Below are 27,824 nucleotides of genomic sequence, written 5' to 3'. Positions count from 1 at the left end.
ACAAGCTCGGTGCTGTGTGCCTTTTTGCTTCGTGTCACAGCTGCTCAGGCACAGGAATGAAAAAAATCCATCTACCAGGGTCCTGGAAGTGGATTGTTATTGTACTATCAGCACCCACATCTTGTCCAGATGTACCCGTAGGGAATATAAAATAAATACCAACACCAAGGAAAAAATAATCACAAGCTGCTGATGCAGAGAAACCAAACATAGCAGGAGTTTGTACAGCAAGTGCTACACAGCCTCGCTCACTCTGAACAGCACAGGAGCTGCGTGTGTGCTCTGATGCTCTGAGACACTTTTACCTCATGTGTGCTGAATTTCAGTCTTTTTCTGGAAAGAGCTTCCATACGTGTGGCTGACGAATCAGGAAAAATGGAAAATTCAGATATATATATATGTGTGTGTGTATATAAAAATATATATATACACACATCATCTAGGCTGTGAAATGATTCACAGCACTGCACAAAGAGAAAACATTGGCTATTTTTGCTGCCTTTCCTACAGTGTATTAATTCCCAGTTCCTCATCCAGACCAAAACTTTGAGAGCTCAGGATTCCAAGAAACACCAGTCCCTGATGGTGGAGGCAGGATTTGTTCTGGAGATAAGTCTGCAGCTTCAGGACTGTGGAGAATTCCACCATGGATTGCTTTGAGCTCATGGACAATTCCTTGATGGTTGTGTTATTTGTAAAGCCACATTCCTTAAACTACCCAAGTGAAAGTGAGGACAGAAAGACAACCAAAAAAACCACCAAGACCTGCAAAAGTTTACATGGAACAAGCATTACCTCTTACCCATCCTATTTATGTCTATTCTTGGACTATGAGTGTTTTGTGTGAGTTTGAATTCCCTGCCTGAGCCCCAAGGAATGGGATGGGTGCCCTGAGCATTTCTGACCTCCCCTCTGGGCTGCATCCCAGCTGCTCTAAGTGTGAATCCTGATGTTCTTTACCTTAAACAGGAGCCATAAAACACCTCCTGATCCCTTTGATCGTGCAGTTTAGTTTTGTAAAGCTGTAAAAAGACATTTAATCATAGAATCACGGGATGGTTTGGGTTGGAAGGAACCTTGTAAATCATCTCGTTCCACCCCCTGCCATGGACAGGGACACCTTTCACCAGGCAAAGTTGCCCAAACCCCCAGGTTAGCTTGCCTTGATGAAAAATCTGTGAAATATGAGGAAAGACTTGATTTTTAATCTTGAATAAATAGATTAATTTTTAAATTATAGGGAAAAAAAACCCACAATCACAACCAAACAACAAACCCCCCACATACCACTGGTGAACCATGACAGCAAAGTGTTCAGGAGCACATTTGTACCATCACATTTTGCTCAGGTCTCTCAGGGAGTGCAGCAGCCACTGCAAATTTGGGATAAGTGAAATCTCCAGGCAGCACCAGCCACAAAATGTGACATCCACACCCGAAGAAGCCAGCCCTGCACAGTGCCTGGAGCCATCTGTTGTTCCTGATATCCTGGAGGATTTTGTTTTTCCACAAAATTACTGAGCCCAGCAAATCCAGCAGGAGCTCCAGGCAAAGCTCCCTGGCTGCCTGTGGGTTTTTGACTCGAAGGAATGGGATGGGAAGGATAAACATCACCCAGAGGTTTTTGCAACTTTTCTTTCCCTTCCCAGCCTCCTGTACAGGTAATTTATTTTCTGTTGTAGCTCCGAGGTGGAAACACAGATCGCTGCTGGGGTGAATAAACAGGTCCCATCTTACTCAATAATAAATAAGGTTGTACAGCAGCACAGCTTCCTCAGAGATTTGCCTAAATGTATTCTCACCAAAGCTGAGAGCACAGAGGTTCCACTTCGCTATCCTTTGAGTTAAATCTTGGAATTGTGCCCAGGAAACTCAGTGTCAAACATTCATAAGAAAACTCAAGAACCTGGACTTTTTGCAAATACCTCTGTGTTGGTACAAAGGAAATCATTGCAATGCAGAATCTCTCACTGCTGGGAATTGCTGCGTGACAGGGAAGATTTTTTAAAGATATTTCCACCCATTCCAAGGAGTTTTATAGGCTGCATGTCTCTGCCAGCACACCAGGCTCATTAATGGGAACCATCAGAAATAATCAATTATCCTTTCAGAAAACCTGTTGCCAGCTTGAGAAAGATCCTGGTTCCTGTCACTCCTTGCAGGGCTGGCATTCATAATGCATCTGACAGGATTCACAGATACTTTTATGCATGACCTCCTACTCCTTCCTCTGACAGCTGACACAGAGCACGAGTGGAAGAAATCAGGATTTTACAGACAGTTTTTAAGCATCTGCCTGCTTAGAATATTGGGTTGTTTGAAGATGACACTGAATTCTTCAAGGCTTTTTTGTGACTTATTAAACTTAAATATCAATTGGACAGAGTTGACCTTCATTGATTTAATGAGCTTTCTCTTATGAATATGAAAATACCTGTTACTTTCTAAAAAATACCTGGTATTGAAAATGCTATGCTTTAAATGTCCTTTAACTTACAAGAAACTGTAAAAACAATTCCTCACCTAACAGAAAATGTCCCGGGGCCAGAGGATGCTTTGGTTTTCCAGGCATAGGTGGAGGTAAGGCCAGTTCCCCCAAAAGGACACCTCAGCCCAGGGGAAGAATGAGCTCCTTGCTTGCTATTATCCCCCCTTTTTCAAGGTTTGGATCCAAGATTTGGGGGAAGAGGGAAAAGAAAAGAGGGAAAAGAGGGAAAAGAGGGCAAAAAGAGGGGAAAGAGAGAAAAGAGGGATGTGCCTGCGTCCAGCAGTGAGGAAGGGCTCTGTCTAAGGCAGGAACAGCTCAGATCCCAACTGCTCACAAGGGAGACTCACATCATCATCCTGAGCAATGTCCCACCCGGGGAAAACCATGACAAGAATTATGGTTTTGTTCTGTTTCCCTCTTAAAAATTCACAGTTATTTGCCACTTTGTTATCGGGTAGGTGCTGTGGTACAAGTGCAGAGCAGCTCCAGCCCTTCCTCACCCCGGTCGTGTGGAACTCAATTCTGCTCCCACATCCTCACCCAGTTCCCTTGGGAGACACGGGAGAAACCGGAAAATTGGTCTTATTACAGCTTGTAATTGAAAAGATAAAGCTTAAAAGGAGAAGGTTACAAACACAAATTAACATGGCTGTTTTCCAGCCTGGCTCCCTCTGGGAGCAAGCGCTGCTTCCCTGAGGAATCTTCGGCTGGAAAATGCTTTTGGCCGCAGGGCAGCAGTGACAGAGCTCCCTCCTGAGCCATGAGGAACAGGGATGGACATGGACACTGACAGGATCCACCCCTGGAAGTGCTCAAAGCCAGGCCAAGACTTTGAGCAACCTGGTCTAGTGGGAGGTGTCCCTACCCACGGCAGGGATTTGGGACCAGATGATCTTTAAGGTTCATTCCAACCCCTCAATATTCCATGATTCTGTGATTCTGTGATCTACCTGCTTGAGCTGATATGTTTAGGATAAGCCATCGAGCTTGTGTATTTATTATATGCCTATTTAATATCCTACTTGTTACCAAAACACCACAGAAAAGTCCGTAAGCTGACAGCAATGGGGACACCAAGAGCACAAACAAGACTGAATTCCCTCAATGTCACCCAAAACTGATCCCATATCTCCTTTGACTTGACTTCTTGGTTTGTGTTTTTAGTGATTTTGTAACACCCGAACCCCTTGCTACTGAACCACACCAAAAAGCTCAAACCTACAACATTTCCAAGGTCACTACTTCCTCCTGCCTTTAAATCAAAGACAAACAGCCCAGGGCAGGACAAAGGAACAGTGGTTTACAGTTTAAAACTGTGAAGCTAAAAGCAAACTGAGGAAAGGGCAAACACTCCTTGGTTAATCCAGCCCTTCCCACCACGGTGTCCGTGGATCACAGAGCAGCTCCTCAGCACAACCCCCTTTGGTTTCATCCTGGATGGGAGCTAATGAAGAGATATGGTCCGACTGCCTTTCAGCTTGATGTCCCTGCTGACTTCCTAATGCCTCAACTGAGTTACCAAAGGGGATAATTAGCAAAAGTCCAACCCAAAAGCGATTAATAATATGACAAAGTCATGATTAGAGCAGTCTATTAACTGCAAGACAATAGTGGTCTAATTGTGGCAACATTGACTTTTACTGCTGTGAAGTAGCTTGTGCTGTCATTAAAGAGATTCATGGATAACTCCGAGTTTAATGTGCAGAGTTATATTTAATATCCCAAGATGTAATTTAGCTTTCCTTCCACCCACTCCCCACAGAGAAAACACAACATGGTTGATGGCTCTCTCAGCACTCCAGCAGCCATTAGTCATTCCAGCTACCTGTTGCATTTAAACAAAGTTGGAATAGTACAAGTGGAAGCTGGAGAGGCTGGAAATTCTCAGTGAGGTGCAGTGTGGGACCAGGCTGATGCCACCAGCCCCCAGGACCTGGCTGTCCCCTTCCTCTCTTGTCACCTGTGAGGGCACAAACATTTTCTCAAGCCCTGGAGCCCCCCACCAAGGGAGAGGTGACACTGACTGACTGACCTTCTGCCACCTTCTGCCCGACATAGCCACCAGCGTGACCCTGCCAAGAGCCCAGGGACATCTTCCTTGTCAGAGGTTCTTTCTCCTAATCTTTCTGGTGGTTAATGGAAAATCTGGACATCAAGGAGAGCTTGGGATCCCTTCAGCTGTAAAAGCAGCTCCTGGCTGTTCTGAGCTGCAGCTGGGGCATGGAACATCCTCCCAGAGCCAATGCCCCTGGCAGGGCAGCTCCAGGAGCTGGCAGAGCCCAGAGCAGGGTGATGGTGATCACCTCACTCACACTGGCTGCGTGACTGCCTCCCCAGTGCCACACAGCAAGCATTACTCACACCAGCCCAGCAGACACTCCCAGGCTGCTCTGTCCATTTTCTGCTAGGTTTTTCTCTTGCAGGAGCGTTTGTGAGGATATATTGTTCTGTTTCTGCAGGGCTTTGCAGGGAGCACGCACTCAAGTGATGGATTGGTACAAGAGGTGCTGCTGGAGGAGAGCAGCAGCTCTGGGGCTAGAGCAGACCACGTGAGGCTCCCACCAACTGCTGATCTCATTTTCTCTCGATTGAGGAGCATCAGAAATGTAAGCCTGATTAGCTGAGGGCTGGAAATTGGGCACGGGGAGCTGTGGTGGGTCTCAGAGGTGAGGGCAGGGGGGAGCACAGGGCAGCAGCTGCAGAGGAGGAGGAAGGGTTCCATTAAACCCCAGCCACAGAGATGTTTATTTAGCAAAGCTGCTCAGCTTTGGAGGAAGGAACAGAGACTGGATGGAATGGAAATCAAATATTAGAACCCCAGAGCAGCATCCAGCAGCACCACAGAGACAAGAGGGAATGTCCCCTTTGGGGACAGCACAGAGCAAACCCTGAGGGGCAGCAGGGAGGGCAGCAGCAAGCAGAGCCCTTTGCAACAGGGATTGTGGAAAGAAAGCTGGCTGGCTGATAAACCCTGGCATGCTGCACTGGGGGAGAGGTGAGCTGCAGTGCAGCAGTCCTCAGCCAGCTCCTCATCCCCCTCCAAGCCTGCCATGGCCTTGGGAATGGAGGCAGAGGAAATGGCGCAGTACAGATCAGAGTGTCCCTGTCCCTACAGCCCCAGTTCCTGCAGCAGCAGGCTCTGTGCTCCCAGATCTCACAGTCTGTGGGCACTGGGGCTGCAGAGGGGATGGCAGAGACAGGGAAGCACTGCAAGCCCACTCTCTGATTGTCCCCCTTTGCTGGGGTTGTGTCCAGTGTGCCTGTCCCCTACTGATGGCTTTGTTGTCACATTTCAGGCCCCCTCACTGCCATTTGGCTGCCATTTGAAACTTCATCAAGTTCTTGATTTGCTGGTGGTGTTCTCCAGGCAGGCGGGAGCTACAGGAATATGCCCTGAAATATTCCTGAGCTAGACGAGTCATTAGGAGCTGTCACTTCAAAGTCTGGCTGCCGTCAATTGGCTCTTCACAGGCAGCCTGGCAGCGGGAGTGCTGCTCCAGCAGCAGAGCTGGGTCCTGGCGAGGGGAAAATATTCCATCAGCTTCTCAGCAGATGTTACAGGGCCGGGTCAGGACACAGTTCTGGGGGGGCAGAGCTGCTGCTGCCCCTCAGATGTTCTCTCATGCTGCGGGAGGTGGGAAGGGCTGCAGGGCCCCCCTGCAGCAGCACGCCCCAGCCCGTGTCACTGCAGGTCCCAGGGTCACAAACACGGCTGGTTGGGCCCTCAGAGCTCCTGCTGAGAGTGGTGCCAGCAGCAGGAGCAGGCGTCAGCTGTGAACACCCTGCTCAGAGCAGCCAGAGCCCTGCTGCTGCTCAGGCTCCCCTGGGGACAGGGGACAGGGACAGGGCCCAGCGCTGCACCCAGAGCCTGGGCAGAGGGAGATGGAATCACAGGAGTGCTTGGCACCGTGACCCATCCAGAACAAAGCACAGAATCACTGATTTACAGAATATCCTGGGCTGGAAGGGAACCATAGGCATCATCCAGTCCATCACCTCCCCGGCACAGACCCCCCCAAAATCCCACCCTGGGCATCCCTGGCAGTGATATCCAAACTCGCCTGGAGCTCTGGCAGCTTCAGGGTTGTGCCCATTCCCTGGGGAGCCTGGGCAGTGCCAGCACCCTCTGGGGGAAGAACCTGTCCTAAAATCCAACCTAAACACCCTGGCACAGCTCCGGCCCTTCCCTCAGGTCCTGTCCCTGCTCACAAACCAGGGAATGAAAGTAAAAAACTACTGATTGTTCCTCTCAGCTGGCCAGGGCTGCACAATGGTATGAAACACCCAGGGAGACCCTGACAGAACCCTCCCCACTCCCAGCACATCCCAGCACCACAGGACAGGTTTCTCCAGGTGAAGGCAGCCAGTCCCAGCTGCTCTGGACATGGCCAAGCCTTGTTTTGTTATTCCATACCAACCACAAAAATTCCACAGAAGACAGCACAGGGAATGGGGTTGAAAACAAGTTCTCACAGTTTGCTGAGCACTTTCACACTCAGCTCACCACACAGAGCTCAGTGGCAAAGGTCCCTCTCAGAGCAGAGGGCTGGGACTGCTCAGGAGGGGAGTATTCTGAGAAGAGACATTCAGAGAATCATGGAATACTTTGGGTTGGAAGGGACTTTAAAGCTCATCTTCCACCTCCTGCCATGGGCAGGAACACCTTCCACCTTCCAGGTTCCTTCAAGCCCCATCCAGCCAGAGTCTCCCTGCAAGCTAAAATGAGATTTTTCCTGTTGCTGTGCTTCCCCTGTCCCTGGACACTGAGTCTGCACTATCAGCTCCCACCAGCTTCCTCCTGCCAGCACAGGCTCCCCAGGAACCCTGAGAGAGCTCCTCATCTCCTGCACACACTCAGCCATGAAATGGATCCTGGGAAGGTCAGGACAGGAATGCTCCAAGTGGCTGTGCCAAAGTTTCAGTTAGACAGCAAAAAACTTCTTAAAAATTAATTTGCTGCTACCACAGGGTTCCTGCCATGCAAGAGCTTATCAGAATGCAAACTATAAGCTTCAAAGGGGAGGATGAATCAGAAGCTATTTTGAGAGTAATTATATAAGACTATAAAACTCAAACCATCTCATTATTGCACGTTGAGGATGGAGACAACCCCTCATATGGAGACCTCGCAGGGATCCAGTGTTTCCAGTGGCTGCTCCATGCCCAGGAGCAAACAGCAGCCTCATCCCTCCCAGCCAGGCAGAAATTGCTTCACTGAGCAGGGCCAGGGCTTCCCTCACCACTGGCTGTGCTCCTTGTGGGGATGTGGTTCTGCAGCTGGGAAATGAACTGGAACAGGAGACAACTTCATCCAAAGTGGTTTCCTTTAGCTGCTGCATAATTTAGAATATCCTGAGGTGGAAGGAACCCACAAGGATCATCCAGTCAATCCCCTGCCCAGCACAGGCACCCCCAAAATCCCACCCTGGGCATCCCTGGCAGTGCTGTCCAAACTCTCCTGGAGCTCTGGCAGCCTCAGGGCTGTGCCCATTCCCTGGGGAGCCTGGGCAGTGCCCAGCACCCCTTGGGGAAAAACCTGTCCCAAAATCCAACCTAAACTCCCTGGCACAGCTCCATCCCTTCCCTTGGGTGCTGTCAGTGGTCACAGAGAGCAGAGATTTCTCTGAGAATTTGCTGTCCTGGATAGCAGCTCTCAGCTCGTTACTGCAAATACTTGCAAATTCCCCAATTTTATAAACTCCAAGTTATAATGAAGGAGAAAATGCTTAAACCATAAATCTGCACATGGAATAAAGTTCTATTCCAGCATCCCCAGCCTCGAGGCTTTCCCATGTCAGCCTGGCGCCTGGGGCACCTCAGAGCTGGGAGAGGATGAGCTCCTGGGACACCCAGAGCTGTCACCTGCACTGTGCCCTGCCTGCAAGCAGCAAAGAGAGTTGTTTTTATCCTTGCCTACTTATCCAGGCTGAAGCTCCTGCTGTGTGCTATAGATACGTATTATAATATTGGCTTTTGCAAATATTCAAATGGATTTTATATGTGTAATGTTAAAGTAACTTTGTTATAAATACATAGTTTTTATTTCTGTTGTTAATTAAGCTCAGTGAAATAGCTGATATGTGTGTGCTGGTGTTAAAATGCCTGCTTGGATGGGATAACATCCAATGAACATAGGATGAGCACACCTGTACAGATCTGCCAACCATCAGCACTCCCTGTCTGAAGGCAGTGAGGACCAAGGCCCAAAAACTGGAGGTGATAAGAATGGACTAAAACCACAACCAAAAAATCCACATGCTCCAAAAAGGTGGATCCAAGGAGGAGCCAGGCTAAACAGTTCTTGGAACATGTAAACTAATTTGGGGGAAAGTTTGCTATGCATGAGGGTCTATGAGTATGCAACAGGCTGGTGTAATTAAAAGGTATTTAAGGGGCATCCCCAAAGATAACAGGGTGCCCTTGGCTGAGTGCCAACCCTAATAACCTTTGCTCTATGGTCCTCATCTCCCATTGTCCTTTATTAAACTTTTCACATTTTCACAGGAGAGTGAAGGTGTTTTTCATGTGTGTCTTGGCCCAGAGGAGGCAGCACAGAGATGTGGGTGATGCCAGTGCTGACCCCATCCCCTCTGTCCCCGGATGGGGTTTGTCACACCTCATGGGCTGATTAAACCAGTGCATTAAACAGACACTGTCACACCCTTTGTCACTTGGTGCTCCTCAGTTCATGGTTTGGTCCTTCCTTCACCAGGGAACAGACAGCAAATGCTCTTCAGAGTGGGAGCTGCTCCAGGCCCCAGGGGAGTTTAAAAACCAGAGGGAAATCTGAACAGAGTAATTCAGAGGGACACATCAAAGGTGATTTTCAAATGCAGAGTCAACTGTGAGGCACTTCACATCCCTATGTGAATATGTAACAAGAAAAAGGAAAAATAAATCAACACTTACAAATGCCAGAATCACTAAGGTTGGAAAATGCCTCTAAGATCATCGAGTCAACCAAATGGAAGTGCAGAATGCACCAAAGAAAGGGTTGTGAGGTGAAATGAGAGTTTGGTGTCCTGGAGCTTGTGCTTTTCCCACTGAAACAGAATGGAGAAAGAGTTAATTGCCCAAAAAGAAGGCAAAAATCCTGAATAGCTGAGGAGCACTGCATGGCTCTCTGGGCAGGAGGAGCCTCCAGCATGGCAGCCAGAACAGAGCTCTGAAACCCCACAGAAGCTGCATCTCTGCAGGGCTGCTACTCCAAATCTGAGTATCCAACATCCCAGGTTCCCTCCTGGACCCTGGCTCTGCCCATGGACAGCCCTCAGCCCATCCTCAGCCTCATCTCCCCAGATGGACCTGGAGACAAAACTCCCCTCTCCCACCACCAGCCACAAACCCCACTGCTGACTGTGGGCTCCACACGGTGCTGAGAGAGACCAGGGACAAGAACTGACCCACAGTGAAGTGGCTGGGCTGGAGGAGACCCATCACAGGCTCCTAAAGACCAAAAAAATGTTGGTTTTCAGCCATTATTGACCGATTTGGGTTTTCCCTCCAGGCTGCAGATTTGTCACTGAAACTTCTGCTGGCGTGTGCAACCCAAAGGGGAACTTTGTGCTGTCAGAAATGCAGCATTTCTGTTATCAAAAGTGACAAAAAAAGAGAAAAAAACTTTTCCAAGCCGAAGGAAACATTCCCTGGTGATTTATGTCACTTTGTGACTTAATCAGCTGCTCTCTAGAGCATTATAAATGTGATAGGAAGAGTTGTCATTGCTTTCTGCCTAACTGATGACAAGCTAATGAACTATTATAAGCCACAGTGAATGCAATTATGGCACAAAGCTGTGTGCTAATCCCATGACATTTTATCACAATATGCTGTAGCAACATCTGTAAACAACCCAGTGGTGCTGAACACACACAGTGGCCAGGGCAGGGGTTAAATCCCTGCTGAGCATCCTCATCCCCCGGGCTGTGACCCTGCACTGCTGAGCCCTGTGTGCCAGGGGAGCCTCTGATCCAGAGCTGGAGCTGAGCAGAGCCAGGCAGAGAGGAAACCATGGGAATCCAGACACTTCTGGGATGCAGAAATCCAACTGCGTTTCAGGATGCAAAACGGAACAAGTAAAAGCTTTTCACTCTCTCTCCCTCTTCCTTGAGCAACCAAAAAACCCTGGAACTTGAAATTTCCTTTTAAAAACTTGATCAAAGCTGTGTCTGCTGCGAGACACCAGGCTCAGCAGAGCCTCTGTGCCCAGACTCTCCAGCCTGGAGCTGCCACCTTGCTGCCCCTCACTTCCTACAGTGGGATCCAATTTTGGGGAGAGGCTTCCCTGTGTCTCCCTCTCAGACCCCATTTTGGCTCAAAACCCCACTAAAACCAGGCTGCCTTGAAAAGATCTCAGAGTAGAGCTTGGCAGGGAGCAGAACTGGGGTCTCTGCCCATCCCACTGCTGGAAGTCTCCCACCCTGGGATCCAGGCTCCACAAGAGGACACAGTCTGGGGACCCCAAAACCCTTGTCCAGGAGGGGCAGAAGACCCCAAGGATGGGACAAAGCAGCCCTGAAAAGCTTCCCAGAGGCTTTCCTGAGTGCCCCCTGCCCAGGACATGGAGGCCCTCCAGCACCAGAGGCTCCTTGAGCTCCTGAGATGTTCTGGAAACATTTATTGCCTGGACCTGCCCCATGGGACACCCAAAACTGGAGGTGCAGGATCCTTCCAGAACAGCCCTGGCTCCAGGGGCTGCAAAGGCTGGGTGATGCCCAGCCTAGTGCCCTGGAGCTGCCAACTGGAGCCACCTAGACCCAAAGCAGCCACACAAACCCACAGCAGTCCCTCTTCCTCTGTGCCTCTCAAGCAGTGCAGAAGGGGCAGAGCAGCTCTGGCAGACCCAGAGCTGGGTTCACATGGAGCAGCCAGGAAGGACTCGCCTGCCTGGAGCCCCCACAGGGTACAGGGACCCTGCACTGAGATGCAGAGGTTTGGAACAGAGCATTTCTTTGTTCAAGCTGCCCTGAGTGAGGAGGGAACTTCCTCCCATGGCTCTGCTCCTGCCATCAGCAGCAGCTGCTGCTGCTTCCATTAGCTTGGAGCAAAGACAGGGATCTTGAACCCCTCCAATGTGCTGCAGTGAGCAGGCTGGGCTGCCTGATCCTACTCATTGATTAAATGGATTCTGAGATGCCCTTTTCCAACAGCTCCTACTACTCCATCCTCTGCAGCTCACGATTCTTTCAGCATGAGCATTGTGACCAGAGCTCAGATTCAGAGCTGGGATCAAACAACTCCAAGTAAAAGCTCACCAGCATCCAGGAGATGAAGTGCTGCATCTGGAGAGAGAAACTGAGGAGGTGGCACCTCACACTGTGCCACACAACTGTATTCATTTCTTTGCAGCAGCTACAAAGGCACAGAAAATCAGATTATTACAACACCAGGGGCTAGAATTCCTGGGCAATCATTATTCCAAACGGTCCGGGGCCGCGTACCCCAAGGATGGTTTGGAGAGGGCTGGTGTGAAGGGAGCTCCTGGCGTGCTGCCTTCAGGCTTCACTGCACAGTTTGCTGTGATGTTGTCAAACATGAACCTGCTACAGCACAACAAACTGAACTAAACACAGAGACACCCTCAGTCAGCAGCTGCGGCTCCGCCGCGCGCAGGGCTCCCCGCAGGAGAACTTTCTGTTTTCCCCCAGGCAGGGAAAATGTACATTTAATAGACAATCACTCCCAAAATCTCCTCCCTGACCCTCCAGGATGCCATTTTGCAAGGTACAAATATAATTAAAGACAATACATGGCAGAGGGATTTAATTGCATCTCTCCCCAACAACTGCCAGGGCGATTGCTCTGTCAAGGAGTCCGCTGGATGGAAACACTCACAGACAAGATCCCTGATTTTCCAACACACAGATGGGAAGGGGAAATATAGACTGTCGTCTTAGAAAGAGAAACAGCAAATATTAAAGGTAGAAAAAGCTGCCTAACCAAGATGAGATGGAAATCTAGGGTCCTGAGAAAGAATACTCGATTGTAGCTGGAAATGTGAGCAGTGAGAAGAAACAGTTATGAAAAACAAGGGGAGCTGAGGCTATAGTTAAATAAAACAATTGGATCAGACACGAGCCCCGTTCTGGTCTGGTTTATCCCTGCACAATGAACACATGGAGAGGATCCGGCTGCACACGGCGAGTGCAGCAACTCCAGCACAGCCAGGATGCCGAGCAACAAACACCTGCAAACCCAGAAACACCAAACACCTTCCCGGAGCCATCCCAAAAAACCGCGGGGAAGATCGGGCTGTGCCCTGGTTTGAACCAGCTCAAAGCACACGCCGGGAGAATCCTGAGAGCAGCGGGGAAATGTTTCAACAGCAAAGGCGTTTTGCTGAAATTATTTTCATTTAAAGCACGAAAACATGCTTCGTATTATGAAAAGAAAAGGCAAAGAATGATTAAAGTAACTTGAGAGACGTGGACTCACCAAGAGCGGCGGCAGCTCCTCAGCGCGGTCCCTGCTCGAGCATCAATTAGCGGCGGCAGCGATCCCGCTGCTGTTTCTATGGAGTTGGGGATGCTGAGCCCTGACTATGCATGAGCTGCTGCAGCTGCATCGGAGCAAGCTCCGGGTCCGCACGCATCCACAAACAGCAGCAGCCTGCCCGCTCTGCCTCGGGAATGAAGCGAGCAGCGGCAATTAGGCGGCTGCAAAGCTGCGCCTATGCAGAGAGGTGCTCACGGAACACGCACACTCCACTGGGCTCCAGAGGGGCATTTTATTTACCAGGAGCATCGCAGAGCGTAGCCAGAGGCAGCTGGAGAGCCACGGATCCGCACACAATGCACGAGCAGAGACACATGGCTGGAGACAGGCGATTTAATCCGGTTTTTCCTCGATTTACTCGGCCGCTTTCAACCTTATTTCAACACCAGTTTTACAAACCTTCCTCTGACAGCAAGGTTTGAAGCTGATACCTCCAGGATCCCAGCCTGGTTTAGTTGGGCTAAAGAGCAAATCTGCTGCACGTAGCTCTGGCTGGCTTTTTCCTGGGAGGAAAGGCAAGATCCATTTTGCAAGTGCATTACTCTGTGATAAAAAAGATATTTGCCCCAAGGAGCTGCTCCTCACATGCTGGGCCTCTGGAAACTCAAGCTTCAGTGATTAATATTAGCTTTGCCTGGGTGGCTTGGAGCATGTTTACTATTATATTGACTTAAAATGCACTTGAATGGCAATTCAGAAAAGTGTGTTATTACGCCTAGTGAGTAAATTCAAGACATGCCCATATTTCACAGGTAGTGGCTGAAGGCATCCCATAACCATGAATGAGGGTGCCATCAGTTCTCCCTTTAGTCATGCTAATCTATCAGGGGATAGGTGGTTTTTTTTCCCCCAGAAAATACTCCAGAACCAATTTCTCAATAAAAAAAGATCTTTCTGCACCAATGTTCCACGATGAAAAATCCTCTATTGCCCAGAAATTCCCTTTTTTCTGCCTGCAGCAAGAACATTTCTGTGCTTGGTTTAACATTTTAATAGTCTTTGCCAAGTGCCAGGAGGGTGTTCAGCGCTGTACAAGCTGTACTGCCTGCACCAGGACCTTCAAAAAGAGCAGTTCACACAAGGGGCAAAGCAGTAAATGTGCTCTGAAATGTTGGGGGTTGGAACACAGGCGAGCTGACGCCGTGTGCTGGGGAGCACGGATTACCAGGAGGTCTCTGACTCTGTGCCTTCCCCAGCTGTCCTGTTCCCTCCTCTCACCCCAGCGTTCTCCTCCTGCAGCAGGAAAGCACAGGACATTTTGCTGGATCAGTACATGAGGGAGGGTTTGAGGAGGGGTCTCACTACACTGAGAGGAGCAGGGTTTGCTGGCGACAACTCTGCACATCAGCCTCTGCCTCCTGCCCTGGTTCCACTGGGCAGCAAAGCTTTGTTCAAATGGATCACTAAGGCAAAAAAACCCCAACTTGTTTGGTTGCTTAAAGAAAGCTGCAGCACTGAAGAGCTGAAGGTAGAAATCAAACCCAGAGTTTCTCCTGGATGTGCTTTGATCCCAGGATAGATTCCTTCCTGTACCCAGGCACCATCCTTTAAATCAACATCACCAGGTGCTGGCTCCAGAATCATGGAATCCCAGACTGGTTTGGGTGGGAAGGAGCTTGAAGCTCATCCAGTGCCACCACCACATGGCAGGGACACCTTCCACTGCCCCTGGGTGCTCCAAACCCTGTCCAGCCTGGCCTTGGGCACTGCCAGGGCTCCAGGGGCAGCCACAGCTGCTCTGGGCACTGCCAGGGCCTGCCCACCCTCACAGGGAGGAATTCCTGCCCAAATTCCCATCGAAACCTACTCTCATTAGTAACTCTCTTCAGCCCTGCAGGATCATTTCAGGATGAGCAGAGCTTCCCTTTTCCCCCACAGGATCTCCTGGGGTGGGCTGGCAGCCTCTGTCCCAGCCAGGCTCTGTGAACCAGGGGAGCAGGACCCAGCTCAGGGGGCTCAGAGCAGGCTGTGGGGAACCCCAGGAGCTCCTGAGCTGGGAGGGACCAGCAGGACCACTGAAACCCAGCTCCTGGGCCTGCACAGACCCTGTGTCCCAAAGAGCCTGGAGCTGCTGCAGCTCCACTCCCGTGGGCAGAGAGGATGGGAAGAGGGGACAGATCACTGTCCCCACGGTCCTGTGGGGTCCTGACTCCCCTGCTCCACAGCCAAGGACTTTGCCCTTCAGTACAGCTGCACCACAAACCCTCTCAGCTGCACCCAAGGGCTCTCACTGCTCCTCCAGGGCACAGAAAGCATGAGCCCATCCTCTGAAGGGCCATCACCTGTGGTAAATGCTGTCCCCACAGCACGGGTGACACTGCCAGCATCCCTGCCTGGCAGGGAAGAGAGCGATCAGATGGAGGCAGCTCTGGGGGAGGACTGGAGACAGGCACAACAAAGGGATGCTGCAGCTCGCTCCATCTCGGGCCAGCCAGGAGATCAGCTCTATTCCTGGCACTGCCACGGGCCCAAGTGCAGGGAGAGCTCCCCCTCACAGCCCCCTGGCAGCGGCACCAAAACCTTCCCCAGCCAAACTCCTCATTTTTCTGACAGGTTTGGCTGCGGGCGAGGCAGCAGCCTGCAAAGCTCCTCTGTTGGGTGTGCACAGAGAAATGCTGCAGCTCGGCTGCTCTTGTTGGCTGTGAGGAGGAGATTCAGCTGTTACATAACCAGGGAGTAGAGGGGCATCCACTCCATCCACAGCAGCCCTTTCAGCCACTCAGTCCAGAATGGTTGAAAAAACATTAAATCACCACACAAAAACTTACTGTTACATAAACTATACAGTAATATTTTTATATTCACAGGTTTTTTCCACTCTTGGATGCAGTTCAAGAAGGCTGATGATACCTGGTTCCCCACATTCCCTGAGGATACTGCTCCCCATCCACACATGAACCAGCAGAAAAGACCAAACTGAACCAGCAGAAAAGACCAAACTGAACGAGCAGAAAAGACCAAGCTGAACGAGCAGAAAAGACCAAGCTGAACGAGCAGAAAAGACCAAGCTGCCCCTATGCTGAGCTGTGCAGGAGCAGCCTGGCTCCAGCTTTGGCAGTGCTTCCTTCAACCTGAACTCCAGCAGGACACTCCACAAGCAAAGCTGGTCCAGCCAGCAGTTAATAGATTTATCCAGGAGGCAACAAACAGCCCGAGAAGCCGGAGACTCCACATGAAGATGACAAATAAGGCCAGTTTGACTCCAGCAGATTTGGCGTTTGGCTGCTGGGGCGGTGCTGCCCACACGGGGACACTCCAGCAGGAGCCAGGGCTCCTCTGCCCTGCTCCTGACACAGCACCTGCCTGGTGCCATCTGCTCACCTCCACACAGCCCCACCTGCCCCTGCCTGCCTTCGTGAGGACAGGTTTGCTGGGTCTGAGCACGGGACCACAGCCAGCCCAGAGCAAATCTGCTCCACGTGAGACTTCAGGATAAAATGGACAAAGCATCAATGCAGATAATTAGATAAACATCCACTGATGGGGAAGGCATCGTACCTCTGTGACTGTTAGTAAACACTTGATGCAAACAGATTTTCCCCTTTGCTGGAGCAGCTTTACAGCCAGGAACTGAGAAATATTGGTACATGTCAGGCCCAAAGTGTGTCCTCTGTGCTGTCTAGACATAAAAATGGGCCCAGTCGTGCAGAGCAGAGACAACAGCCCTGGCTGCTCGTGCAGCCAGCCCAGCCCAGCTCGCCTGGGGCACTGGGGCTGGTGCTCAAACCAGAGCTGAGAGCACACAGACATTCCCCCTGCTAAAGGCAGATGATGATGATGATGTGATTCTGACATGAACATGAGGTCCTGGATAGGCTGCACAAACAAATACAGCATATCAGGGTGGACAGAACAAGAGCAGTGTGGAGTATTTCTGCTGCAGAGTCGGGAAAATGTTAATTTTAGTGCAAGGTAAAGAATCCCAAATGGATGCAGTAAGTTTGCAAGCTGTTTGCTCTATTTGCAATAGCTGCACGGGATGTCATGTGTAAGGACACAACCAGCCATGGTAAGAGGCCTCCAGAAGAGGCAGGTATAAAACAAACTCATTTAAAGAGGAGAATTAAGTTACAGACAAAGTGGGATGTGGAAGGAGGGTGTTTGCCTGGAGCTATGAGCCAAGCTGTGCTGGAAGCACCACTGCAAACCAAGGGCTGGCAGAATCCTGGTGCCCTGTGCCCTGGGGGTGCCAGCTGCACCCCAGCACAAGGTCCTGGCAGAGAGGGGCAGGAGAGAGGGAGGGAAGGTCACACAGAATGCCTGGGACAGGACTGATGGGCAGCTGTGTGCACAGTGTGCTCAGCAGAGGAGTAGAGTTTGTGAAAACTCATGGTGTAAAAAACACTGAAATCCACTGGATTTACAGATCATTACCCACAGAAACCTCACAAGAAGGCCTCTGTGAAAATGTTGGACTCCACAAATAATCAACTTTCAGCAGGTTACCAATACTTCTAAAAGCTTTGAGATTTGGGGGTTTGCTCCTCAGCACATGAGCCTGGGCTCCAACTGCCCCTGCCAATGTCTTCTGAAGTGACAGCAGGAGATCTCTGGGGTGAGCAGCTGTGAGAACAGGTGTAGGGACAATTCCCCACTTTGCAAACAGAGCAGCCCCTTTGCTCCTAGAGCAGAATTCCTGCTCCTGACTTATCCCTGGCACACCAGAGTCCCCCCCGGCTCTACAGCCTGAGCAGGAGCAACTCAGGCAATTCTCAGGGAAGGCAGAACACACACAGGAAAGTGCACCAAGATCCCTTATTGAAGAACAGAAATCCATGCAATCCATGGGATTCCCTCCATTTCTCAAACACCAACCAGTTCCTGCCATCCCAGTAGCTTCAGTAGGCTCTTTACTGCTTTTTCTTGGTTTGGTTTTGTTTCATACAGGTCAGGAGTCTGTGTTTTTGAAAAAGGAACTTTCACAGGAACTTTATCTCGGGATCTTTATCCCAGCTGTCCCCCCGTGCAGCCATCCCATTCCACATCAACAGGTGAGGGAGAACTTGACCCAAAACTTCACCATGGAACATGTGGAAAGGGAAGGAACCCTCCCAGAGGGGTGCCAGGACCAACCCCTGGGTCTAACACAGGGGTCCCAAACATTTTCCTCCCCTGTAGGGGATGGATGTCCCTCCTGCCTTCCACGAGCACCCTCCAGCAGACGGGAGCAGGGGCCGTACCTGGCTCGGAGATAATCAGGCTCTGGTCAGAAGGCAGCAGGAGGAACTCCCTGCAGGTGTCCAGGTCCAAGCTGGGCAGGCTTTTCTTCTGGCACAGCTCGGTGAGGATGCTGATGGCCCTGCGACAGCGGCCATCCTCCCTGGGACCGCTCATCGCCCCGTCCGCATCCTCGGCTCCCTCTGCTCTCTAGGAAACTCAGCAGGAGGAGAGGCTGGGCTCGGGGCTCAGCACACGAGCAGCTTCACTCCAGTTCCATCCTCTGGCGGGGCAGCACCTGCTGGGACACGCGGGGCCGCCGCTCGGAGCCGGAGCCCGCAGCCCCCGGTGCCTCATCGCCTCTGAGATCACAGCTCTATTTACTGCCAAGGCTGCTCCAGACAAAGAACCTCCTACCAAACTCAGTTTCGTGCCCTCCACACGAGACGCATTAAAGCTGCAGCCCAGATAATTCCTTTTAACCCTTTCGCTGCTGCCCTCTCTCCAGGTGCAGAGTTCATCGTCCCAGCCCTGGATTTTGCAAATAAAAATGAGCGGTGGAACCTCCTGGCTGAGGGCAGCACATCACCAGAGAGGAGGTACCGAAGTGCTCCCACAAACACTGCACAAACTACTCCCAACTGCTAAAGGCAGCAGAAGAAAAGCTGCAGGTTTTATTGATTTGTTTGTGCTGTCCTAACGCACCAGGCTGCAGGTGGCAATAGAGACTGAGAACGCCATTCTAGTTCATAATTAGATTTTTTTCCCTTTTACTTTCTGCAGTATTTTTTTATTCCCGTTGCAATTTAGCAGGCAGGTCATGCCACATGACAGAGCATATATTTGACAGGCAATTGTGGAGCAGGCAATTAAAATTATGTACAGCAGGATGACTTCTTGCAGCTTGTACAAACCTAATGAGCATTGTGGAGAGCCAGGGCTGAGGCTGCACAGGTCCCTCAGCCCCACAGCACAGCAGGGCATGCTCAGATCGTGTTTGTGGTTTTGTTAATCACCTGCTGGAGCACTGGGAGCTGTCACAGAACAGTGTCCCAGGGGTGGCACCAGCACCCAGGACAGCACAGGCTGCCCTGGGCACGGAACCTGCTCCACACCCCATTCCCCAATTCCTCCAGCTCTTGGGCTGGTGTGAAACAAAGGGTCTGGGTGGCACAAGGACACAGCCCAACACCCCTGGAATGCTGCATCAGGGCCCTTTTGGCCACCCTGGTCCCTCCTTGGGCAGACCAAGGTTTTTTGGACACCTCACCAGCACATCCCTGCTGTCCCCACGTGGCACCTGTGCCTGGCAGAGCCAAGCTCTGCTCCTCCCAAAAACTTCTGTTGCCAGGACAACATGAGTGAAACCTTGTAATAACCCAGAAACTGGTCACAAAAGAGACTTTTAATGAGACACCCCTGGCCTGGGGGTGCTCCATGAGCTGCTGCTGTGGACAGGCTGAGGCAGAAGTGCAGCCTGAGAACTCTTCCTGAAGGGGTTTGTGCCAGGTGTCACCTGGCACCTGCAGCCAGCACCAGCAGCCCCAAAGCTCTGTGTTTACTGGGGAGAGATTCAGTCACTGGGAGCTAAACCAGAAACTGCCCAGAGATGAAGCTCAGGTGGAGTTTGCTTTACATTTACATGACAAACTCCCTAAAGCCTCTCACCCATTTATTTTTTAAGAAACTTGAGGCTCAGATGATGCCTCAAACCTGAGATTTGGGTCCACACAACATCTGCTTGGTTGGGGAGGGAGGAGCTCCTGTTTTCTGCTCCTCCTTTCAATGCCTGCCCTGGGGCATTTGTGTCCCAGAGTCCCAAAACCAAAGGATTTGTACCCAAGGGGATGCAATGAGCCCCAGGCATCACGTCATGTCTCCAGCACAGCAACAGTTTCTGCCTGAGCCACCAAAACTGGCACCAAGAAAGGAGTTCCTGGAATATATCAGTCAAGTCTTGCATTTGAAATTTGAATTTATCTTAAAGAGATTTCAACAGACAAAAAAACACCACAGCTAAACTCTTTGAAAAAGGTTAATGCCCAATTGAGAGCTTGTAACACAGAAATCAATAATAAAATTCAATTATTTGGGGGGAAAAAGGGTAATTTTATTACAAGGGTAATACCAAGAACTTTTACTTTTAAATTTAAAGTCACCTTGGGTCAAATATTCACCTTGATTTACATATCAGAGGATTCCAGCCTCGCTGGATACCAATAACAGAAGATCCTGTATCCATACTCTCAACAAATATTCCTTCAGAACAAAAACCAGACTTTTTTACACCTTGTACCTTTGAATTTATGTCACACACACTCTTTATTGTCCAGCCCAGGGAAAGAGCCAGGTGGCAGCTGAAAATCCAAACACTGCTTTTCCCAAGCAGGAGCTCTGGTTCCTAATTCTCCTCTGCCACCCCCACACACACCCAGCAGTTGGGGCACAGATTTTCCCTCTCATGTCCTGATGAGAAGCTCCCACTTTGCCCCATGGAGCAGCCCTGGAGAAGTCAGATCCTCATCCCCAAACCCTGCAGCTCCTTCCACCCCTCAGGGCAGCTCCTGGGCTGGCCAGAAATTCCTTTTTCCAGCTGCCTCAGACTGAGCTGGCACTTGGAGACCAAACTGCTCCCCAAGCTGCGTTTCCACCTCCCAGCATGAGAAGGAGAGACAATTCCCCAAATCCCAGGGAGCTGGCAGAGCTGAATCTCTGCAGGGGCTCAGTGGTGGTGTCTCATCCACATCCCCGCTGGCACTTTGGGTTTCCTGTGTCTGGCAGAGCTTTCCCTGCAGCTGCCTGCCCTTGGCATGAAGGGAAGTGTGGATGCCTCTCCTCTACAAGGCAGCATTTATCTCCCCTCTGCTCCTGTCCAGGGGCCTGGTGTCACACTTGGAGAGGCAGAGGCAGCAGTTAAACACAGCAGCAGCTACCCCAGAAGGGCTGGCAGTGGAGTAAACTTCGGGAGACAAAGAAATGTGTTACAGGCAACACAGCAGCTCTTGAATTACCTCTGAAACAACCCCCGAGGACAGGAGCACAAAATGAATGAAAACTGCAAGGAAAGAGGCAAAACTGCAGCTTGTGGCAGCTCGAGGCTGCTCAGTGAGCAAGGCAGGGAGTGGGAAAATTCCTAAAATCTGAGAGGCACGAAAGAGCAACATTTTCCCTGCAGTAAAGCAGAAGCCAAGCACCAGAGACAGCATTACACAAACATTTGAGGAACTGGGAGGTTTCATAGCATGCTGCAATTGGATTAATGAGGGTGTTGTGCTCCAGACATATCCACTGGAGGGCATTTATTTCAGGGCTGGAGCAACCTGGGCTAGGGGGAGGTGGCCCTGCCCATGGCAGGGGCTGGAAGGGGATGAGCTCTGAGATCCCTTCCAACCCAAACCATTCCATGATTCCATGAATGTGCCACTAAGTTGGAATCCCAGATATATTTGTCCAGCTGAGACAGAACATGCTGTTCATTTAATCCACATTAAGATCTATTTGAAGCTGATATTTTTATTTCTTAATAATAACCAAGTCTGGAGAGGGAGCAGCAGCATTTATTTGTGCCAGCTCTATCTAATAGCATTGCATTGTTTACTTTCCCAGTTAATATAATAATTGGAAACAGCTCACAAAGGATCCAGAGCTTCTTGCCAGGAAAAATGACGCGGATCTGGATCCTTTGGCAACAGCGCCGAGTCATCTGTGGATAAACACAACATTTGGGCATTGCTGTGCCCCTCCACACACTTCTCCAGGGTGTGTGAACAGAGAGAAACTCAAATCTTCACCTCATTCCTGCCTGCACAGAGAAGGAGAGCACCTTATCCTGTGGAGACAGCGAGGTAGATTTAGTTGAAGTCCAATGCAATTAGTTTAAAAAACAATTACTTTGTGCTAAGTATCAAAACTGCTGCACAGAGCAACAGCAGAAATATAAAGGAGATGATGGTTCCCTCCTCAAGTGCTCCGAGTCCCTCCTGGCTGCTCATTCCCTGTTGAAATTTGGGGGTTGGGAGGAATTATTTGATTATAGACACTCCACTCCTTGAATATCCAGGAAGGAAAGGAAAAAGGGAGGGAGGGAGGGAGAAGAAAAGGGAGGGGGGGAGAGAAGGAGGAAAAGAGAATGAAAAAGAGGGAGGGAAGGAAGGAAGGAAGGAAGGAAGGAAGGAAGGAAGGAAGGAAGGAAGGAAGGAAGGAAGGAAGGAAGGAAGGAAGGAAGGAAGGAAGGAAGGAAGGAAGGAAGGAAGGAAGGAAGGAAGGAAGGAAGGAAGGAAGGAAGGAAGGAAGGAAGGAAGGAAGGAAGGAAGGAAGGAAGGAAGGAAGGAAGGAAGGAAGGAAGGAAGGAAGGAAGGAAGGAAGGAAGGAAGGAAGGAAGGAAGGAAGGAAGGAAGGAAGGAAGGAAGGAAGGAAGGAAGGAAGGAAGGAAGGAAGGAAGGAAGGAAGGAAGGAAGGAAGGAAGGAAGGAAGGAAGGAAGGAAGGAAGGAAGGAAGGAAGGAAGGAAGGAAGGAAGGAAGGAAGGAAGGAAGGAAGGAAGGAAGGAAGGATCATGCTGAATTTGTAGGCTAAAATGAAAATCCCTGGACTGCAGCACGAGCACACTCTGAGATGAGGAGTTTAAGGATAAATAACACATTTCCCTCCTGGGCACAGCCTGGGAGGAAACTGCTCAGCCCAAAGGCCACAGTGGCAGGGGGTGGCAGTCCCTGCTGCCAGCTCCTGTCCTGCAGTGCCAGCGAGGCATTCTGTGCAGGGCTGGCTTCAGTGGATTCACGGCAAGGAAATGTGGCTCTGTGTCCTGAAAAGCTCTGATTCCAAGAGGCATCTTGGAATATGCTGTGTTGCACACAAAGCTGGAGCCGGGGCCAGGGGGAATTGGAGCTCTGTTCATCCAGGCAGGAAGAGTTCCAGAGGTAGGACTACCACCAAAAGCTCTTTCCTGCTGGTGAGGCTTCTGAAATACATTTTATTGACCTGGAATCTTTGCATATCCTCAAGGTTAAGAGTCAGAGCCTGACTTGGCAGGGCTGGAAGCTCTAAAAAGCCATTTCTGCTCCAGCAGCATCAGATGGCTGATGGTATCAGCTGAGCTGGGCTCAGGAAGCAGAGGATGAGCTGTGCTCAAAGCCATTGTCCAGAGAGCTCGGGGAGCTCTGACCTTCCACAGCTGCCTTTGATATGAGCCACAGTCTCAATAAAATGAATGAAGTGAGAGCCTGGCCTGGCTGAGGTACCAGGGACACAGGGAAGGGCTGGAACTGGGCCAGGGCAGGTTTAGGTTGGATTTTGGGAAAGGTTCTTCCCCCAGAGGGTGCTGGGCACTGCCCAGGCTCCCCAGGGAATGGGCACAGAGCACTGCCAGAGCTCCAGGAAAGTTTGGACAGCACTGCCAGGGATGCCCAGGATGGGATTTTGGGGTGTTTGTGCAGGGACAGGAGCTGGGCTGGATGGTCCTGGTGGATTCTTCCAGCTCAGGTTGCTCCATGGTTCCATGACTTGGCAGCCTGGTAGCCCTGATAGCCCACCCAGGGCTATCAGCCTCTGTCAGCCTGGCAAGCTGGGCTGATTTAGGACATAAACTTCAGGAAGATTATGGCAGCAAATCCCTGGAACGAGCATTAGGCTGGGATTAGACACGTTTCAGTTCCTCTCCCTGACTCAAACAGTTAATCCTGCCTCCCCAGGTCAGAGTGGTGCTGTTGGTCCAGGGCTGTCAGAAGGCTCAAGCTGGCCTTTGCCTAAATGTTAATGATCAATATTAACACATCCTTTCTCTGAGAGCAGATGAAAAACTGCTGCTTTTAGGGTCTCATTTCAGCCTCTGTGCCATGGACACCTCTATCAGTATCACTGCATAATTTATTTTTAAAAGACTGCACCTTCTTTGAAGGCCAATAAAGTGCTGGTGTTAGAGCCCAGAAGAGAGATTAAAATTTGTCCTTGGTTATAAAGTGCTAAAGATTCCTGGGAAGCTTTTGCTCTCACATCCTACTCAGCCACTGCAGCTCAGGGGAGCAGGAGGAGCCCTTTGACATTTAATCCCAGCAGGCTCCAGGTGGCATTCAGGCTTTCCAGAGCAGGAGAAGGCTTTGGCCATTGATCCCCAGCTCCAGCAGCCATGAGGGATCTTTAGGTTTGAAACGTCCCCAGTCCACACAGCATATGGCTTTGTCTCAGCACCATTTCCATCAGGAAAGAAGAGAGGGGCGGATAAAAGGCCCTGGATAAATTCCATGTGTCTGCACAGTCAGAGATTGAACACATCCATCTGCAGCCACCTTCCAGTAACACCTGGCAGGGAGGGCAGGAGGTCCCAAGCCCCACATTCCTTGGAATTAACCCAGGCTTTAAACCATGAGTGTTTTCATGGAAACCAAAAAGCAAAGTAGGAGATCCTTAATCTCAACCCTCTGGAAGAACCACTCTAAATTGCTGTCTGTAATGGGAAATAAGGAGTTATAAGCTGGGGTTTTTCCCCCCACCAGTGTGCTAACAAAGTATTTGCTGTATTCTGGTTATTTTTATCTCTCCCAGTGGAAATACAAGTAATAAAAATAGCAGTATTTTATAACAGGGAAAACAAAACCTATGGTGCACAATTGTGCCTCGGAGAGAAAACGCTGTAATGTTTTTATTTCAGGAGAATATTAACATGTGAAAAGAAACCTGAGAGCTCCTTGATTAACCTGCTCCAGCAGCCTCCAGAGAGGAGCATGGCTGTGCAGGAGCTGCTTTTCCTGGGCTGATGCTTCCCACCAACACCCTCAAGGAGCCAAGTCTTTGGCCAAGTCTCCTTACCCCTGTCTCTTCTACTCTCCCAGGCACCTTGCAGCCCTTGGGAGTGGTGTGGGTCGCAGCCATTCCCAGCTCATCCCACTCAAGCATCCCACACCTCTTTCACAAGATCCGCAGCCAGCAATGCCAGTGTTTTTTCCTGGTTAGAGGCGTGTGGATGTGTGTGGAGGAACTGTTTACACATCCAGCTCACCCTCAGAGCTTCCTCTGCAGGGAGCTCCCCTGGGAGCCCAGAGCAGCATTTGCAATACTCCTATTAATAAAAAGAAAAAAGAGAAAGCCCTTGTCAATCACTTCACTACTTAATAATCTCCTTCCACAGGTGACAACAGACAGAATCCTAAATGACAGATGTGCTGGCAGTCATGTCCCCAAGGACCCTCGTGGAGAAATAACCGGGTTCAGCTGAGCCATGCAGCACGTGGGCCTTTCCCAGCTTTGGCTCCTGCTGCATCTGCTTTCCCAGAGCTCCATACCCCCAAAAGAGGGGCAGCAGGCTGGAATAAAGCTGTCCTGCCCATGGGCAGAGCAGGAGAGCCCACAGCAGTGGGATGGTCTGGGAGGGAAGGGCCCTTAAAGCTCAGCCAGTACCCCCCCTGCCATGGCAGGGACACCTTCCTCTCCCCAGGCTGCTCCCAGTCCTGTCCAGCCTGGCCTTGGACACTCCCAGAAGAAAATTTACAGGCTGCTATCCCAAACACAAAGGTTCCAGCCTAGGAGGGCTCACCCTGGAGAAAGGCTGGGATGGTGGGCAAGGGGATGGTGCAGGGACTCTCTGTGAGATGTTGGCTGCTCCTGCCAGCATCAGATCCCAGAGCCAAAGGAGTTCACTGGGATTTTTTTTTTTTTTTTGTTTAAATGTCTTTACTTACTGATAACATTATTTCCCAAGGCTCTAAATGACAAGAGACAAGGGCACCCTGCTGTTAGCTTTGGCAGAGAGCTGTTTGCTGAGTTCATCTGCTGTCTGACAGTCAGACACCCTCCCAGCACTGCCTCAGAGCCCAGCACCAGGGCAGGGCTGCAATGGGATGGACTCTGAGGTCCCTTCAACCCAAACCACTCTGTGATTCTGTGACTCTGAGAACTCAGGAGCAAACAGGAAAGAACATTGTTGAGTCAAAAGGAAGAAGTAACTCATCAGGGAACTGGGATACAGGTCTTGATTTAGATGAAGCTCTGCCATGTTACAAATATGGCCCCCATAAATCACATTTCACCTGTGATTCTGCAGCCAGAATTCCTTCCTGTGGAGCCACTTGCTGTGCCCATCACTCAGGAAAGGCAAGAAGGAGAGAGATCTTTGGAACCACAGGGCAGGACAGAGTCTCCAGACCCAGCATAACTGAATTACTTTCCACAGAATTCAGTTTTCAATAGCCAGCAGCAAATAAGGTGGCCTGGCACAATGATGTTCTGCTCAGCCACTAGAAGGACCCTGGGTCTGTATCTGCAGGAGAATTAGGCTGATTATAACTGGCAGGAGATTAAACTGGTTTGACATGTCCACAGTCCCCCCTGAACCAGCAGCACCAGATCTCCTGCTGGGAAAGGGAACTGGGAAATGGAGGAGTTAACAAAGAGCAGACTGAGGTTTTTCTGGACACCCAGCTGGGAAAGAGAATTCCCAGACAGCACAGCAGAGGGTTGAGTGCTGACTACACACTCGGATTAATCAGGTTTTCCAGAGGGCAGGAGAGCATGGCACAAGGCTGGTAAAACCAGGAACACCCTGCAACTTCATCAGGAGACCCAGACCACACACAGGAGCCCACAGCCCCATCAGCTCTGCCAGTGAGTAAGGAAGAAAGAGACAAAATGTCTCCATATTCCCAATTTTGGCTCTGCCTGTTGCTGAACTCATTCCAGGTGGTTATGCCCTTCCTTTCTGTTCAGTGCAGGGCAGCAGGACAAGATGTACACACAGGGAAAGTCCAGCCCGCCCCACAGCTGTTATTAACACTCAGTGTCCTGAGCTCCAAACAGGATCAACACACCCAACATCCATTGCAGGGCTTGATTTGACCCAAAAAATCCAGAGCTGAGACCCTTGGCAGGCTGAGACCTCCCCTGGCCTCAGCTCTGCTCAGCACCAAGAACACACAAGCCCAAAAGGATTGTGTGTCAATCTGACAGGGGCCAGATCCAGGCCCCTGCCTGCAGGTGGGCTCAGATCTCAGAGCAAATCCATGCAGTGGATTTACTCCCCTGGGTACTACTCTGCTCATGGAAAGGAGATCAAACCCAAACTTTGAGAGACAGAAAGTGGCTGAGGAGCATCTCCTTCCTGGTCGGTGTCAGCAGTGCAGAGAGCACCCAAAGCTACGCTGCAGGCCTGGCTCAAGCCCAGGAGATTTCAGATTAGAAGTTCCTTGGTGGTGCTCAGCCTGGAGGAGACTGAGGGGAGACTTCATTACAGTTACAGCTTCCTCCTGGGAGGAAGAGGAGGAGCAGATGCTGATCTCTGCTCTCTGTGACAGTGACAGAACCCAGGGAAGGGCTGGAGCTGGGCCAGGGGAGTTTAGTTTGGATCTCAGGGAAAAATCAGGACACCAGAGTGTGCTGGGCACTGCCAAGGCTCCCCAGGGAATGGGCACAACCCTGAGGCTGCCAGAGCTCCAGGACAGTTTGGACAGCACTTCCAGGGATGCACAGGGTAGGATTTTGGACTGTCTGTGCAGGGCAGGGGTTGGACTGGGTGATGCTTTTTGAGTCCCTTCCAGCTCAGGATATTCTGTGATCTGTGATTCTGTGATCTGTGATTCTGTGACTCTGTGATTCTGTGATTTGTGATTCTGTGACTCTGTGATTCTGCTCCTTGGCACTACCTGGTGATATTCCCACACGAGGTTTTTCACTAAGAATGGTTCATTTCCACTTGCCAGA

General features: G+C 50.5%; 1 protein-coding gene across 1 annotated transcript in view; it reads right to left on the bottom strand.

Moving 5' to 3' along the window:
* Window positions 1-18,530, bottom strand: part of SYT6 (synaptotagmin 6) — a 37,289-nt gene extending 18,759 nt beyond the window's left edge. The window contains exon 1 of the mRNA XM_064398980.1: window positions 18,163-18,530. Coding sequence (XP_064255050.1) covers window positions 18,163-18,316 — 154 coding nt within the window. The 5' untranslated portion in view covers window positions 18,317-18,530. The remainder of the gene's footprint in view (window positions 1-18,162) is intronic.
* Window positions 18,531-27,824: the final 9,294 nt, after the last annotated feature.

This window comes from Passer domesticus, chromosome 25, assembly GCF_036417665.1.
Source record: "Passer domesticus isolate bPasDom1 chromosome 25, bPasDom1.hap1, whole genome shotgun sequence".
In the NCBI taxonomy this organism is placed as follows: domain Eukaryota; kingdom Metazoa; phylum Chordata; class Aves; order Passeriformes; family Passeridae; genus Passer; species Passer domesticus.
This window is presented reverse-complemented; position numbering and strand designations above follow the sequence as displayed.